General features: G+C 43.3%; 2 protein-coding genes across 7 annotated transcripts in view; one reads left to right on the top strand and one right to left on the bottom strand.

Moving 5' to 3' along the window:
- LOC107838500 (uncharacterized) overlaps positions 1 to 2,161 on the top strand; it is a 2,600-nt gene extending 439 nt beyond the window's left edge. Inside the window, exon 2 of the mRNA XM_016681001.1 lies at positions 345 to 2,161. Within this exon, the coding sequence (XP_016536487.1) occupies positions 676 to 2,022 (1,347 nt within the window). The 5' untranslated portion in view covers positions 345 to 675 and the 3' untranslated portion in view covers positions 2,023 to 2,161. The remainder of the gene's footprint in view (positions 1 to 344) is intronic.
- The window catches only part of plekhg2 (pleckstrin homology domain containing, family G (with RhoGef domain) member 2), a 77,089-nt gene that overhangs the window by 34,270 nt on the left and 40,652 nt on the right, over positions 1 to 2,167 (bottom strand). The gene's annotated exons all lie outside the window — the stretch shown is intronic.

Genomic DNA, 2,167 nt, shown 5'->3' with positions numbered 1-2,167 from the left:
GGATGTTTTACCAAATCTCTTGTAGCAGATGGTTAACATGAGGCTGAGTTTTATATAAACAGTTTTATATAAAGATACGGTTCATTTATGTTTTTGCATTGTTCTAAAATGCAAGGTTATATAAACTAAAACATAAAAATGGCATCCAGTAAATAAAATGTCAGCATTTTATTTTATTTTTCAGAACATTTTAATTAGTTACTTTATTTTCTCTGAAAAGGAGACTCACTGGTTGTTCTTTTATGTAAAACAAAATCCACTATACGATCACTGTAATTTTAAATTATTTTATTGTGGTTACTGTATTATGGGTAATCCTCAGAGCCATGAGGATCACTGACGAGGAGCTTGTTTTATGCCAGAGACTGACCTTACCTCCATGCCCGTTCTGTGAAATGCAGATGGAGAATTAAAGAAACAGCTGATGCCAACTTGAGCAGCTCCTTGTCGTTCATTACCACACCGATAGAAGCCACCAAAACCACATAGGCCACAATGGTGCCGTGACTCGTCAAGAACTACATCGGACCGGGCTGGTGACTTCTGATCCTCACGTCGCTGGAGCTCCACTGTGTCATCTGAATTTGCAACGGAAGTCTAAGTAGCGCATCTGAGTGTGTTTGTACATCTTTGTGAAAGGACATTTCTTTTGAATGCTCTTGGACTTTTGTCAAAATGAGTTTCAGTAATTTTGGACAATCAAATGTGACTCCACTCTGTATTGGCAGAGGTAGAGGGTTCTCTAACACCCCTGTTCCATTTTCATTGGGTAGTCCATCACTTGATGTACATACTGTAAATGACTCATTGGTGACTGGGGAAACTGTTACACCCAGTGGTCAGACCTGTCCTAATATTCAACCTCCTCAGTGTTCTAGCACATCTATCCAAGATTCTCATGTTGATAATGCTGGGCTAGTGGATCAGATGAGCACTATTGTCCAACAAATAGGGCAACAGCTGGCTGATAGTGTTATGGCACACCTGAACTCAAGCAGCCCAAGTGGAACTGTAATTGAAACAACTCGAAATGAGAACCATCAAGTCCCATGCGGCTCACTGGATCTTTCTCAGGTCCAACTCGTCTCCAGAAGCCAGGTGAAGGAACCACCTATTTTTAAGGGGGAGAGTTCTGATACAGTTACAGTTGATGAATGGGAGGACTCGATGAGAAATTACATAAAAAAGAGTGGTGTGCAGCAAGAACACCAGGCTGAGGAGATCCTTATCCATCTTAGAGGCAGAGCGAGGGATGTTGTGAGGTGTGGAATACGCAACTGTGGAATTGATGTTCAGCGTAATCCACAAGCCATCTATTCGCTTCTGCGCAAACATTTTGGGTCTGATCAGTGCTCTCCCGTACCACTTGCTGATTTTTACTCCACCCGGCCAAGAGAGAACGAGGATCCATTCGAATATTGGCTAAGATTGAATGGAGCAGCTGATGTTGCTGCTAACCGACTTAAAGAACAGGGTAAGACCTTTGACAATCCAAGTGTTGAAGTCACTCGCATGTTCATCAGATACTGTCCATGTAAAGATTTAGCTCTCACCTTCAGATCCAAGACCATAGAAAAATGGTCGGCACAAGATGTTCAGGAAGTGTTGGATGAGTATCATATGGAAAAGGGACTGCGGTCTGCTGAGAAAGAAAGCAGAATCAGTGTGAACCGAGCAGAAGTGGCCTGCACAGCGCCCACATCTGTTCAAAAGCAGGAACTGCAACAATGTGTGGCCCCAGACAATTCCACAATGGAAAGACTGATTGGCATGTTGGAGAAAGTGCTACTTCAAGCCCAGTGCAACTCCCAGTCCAGCAGAAGGCAACCTGTTAAAAACCGTTTGCCGACTATTAAAGGACTGAATGACATACCATGTTCTGTGTGTAATGATAATTCTCACACTGCACGTATGCACTGCCGACAGAACAATCTGTGCTTCTTCTGTCATCTTCCTGGCCATTCAAGTCGAAACTGCAGTCAGAGAGATCAGCTACCTTCCCACAACCAACAGGAAAACTGAAAGATCTGCGTGGAGGGGAGGACAGTGCAGATCGTCTTAGTGACACCCCCACTTTGGATTCTTCTGATGATGACTGTGAGACTCTGTACATTAATTACAGCAGCAAGGTTCCACCACAAAAGACACTGATTGTGCAAACCCCTCA

Source organism: Poecilia formosa, unplaced genomic scaffold (genome assembly GCF_000485575.1).
Source record: "Poecilia formosa unplaced genomic scaffold, Poecilia_formosa-5.1.2 Scaffold265, whole genome shotgun sequence".
Taxonomy (NCBI): Eukaryota; Metazoa; Chordata; class Actinopteri; order Cyprinodontiformes; family Poeciliidae; genus Poecilia; species Poecilia formosa.
This window is presented reverse-complemented; position numbering and strand designations above follow the sequence as displayed.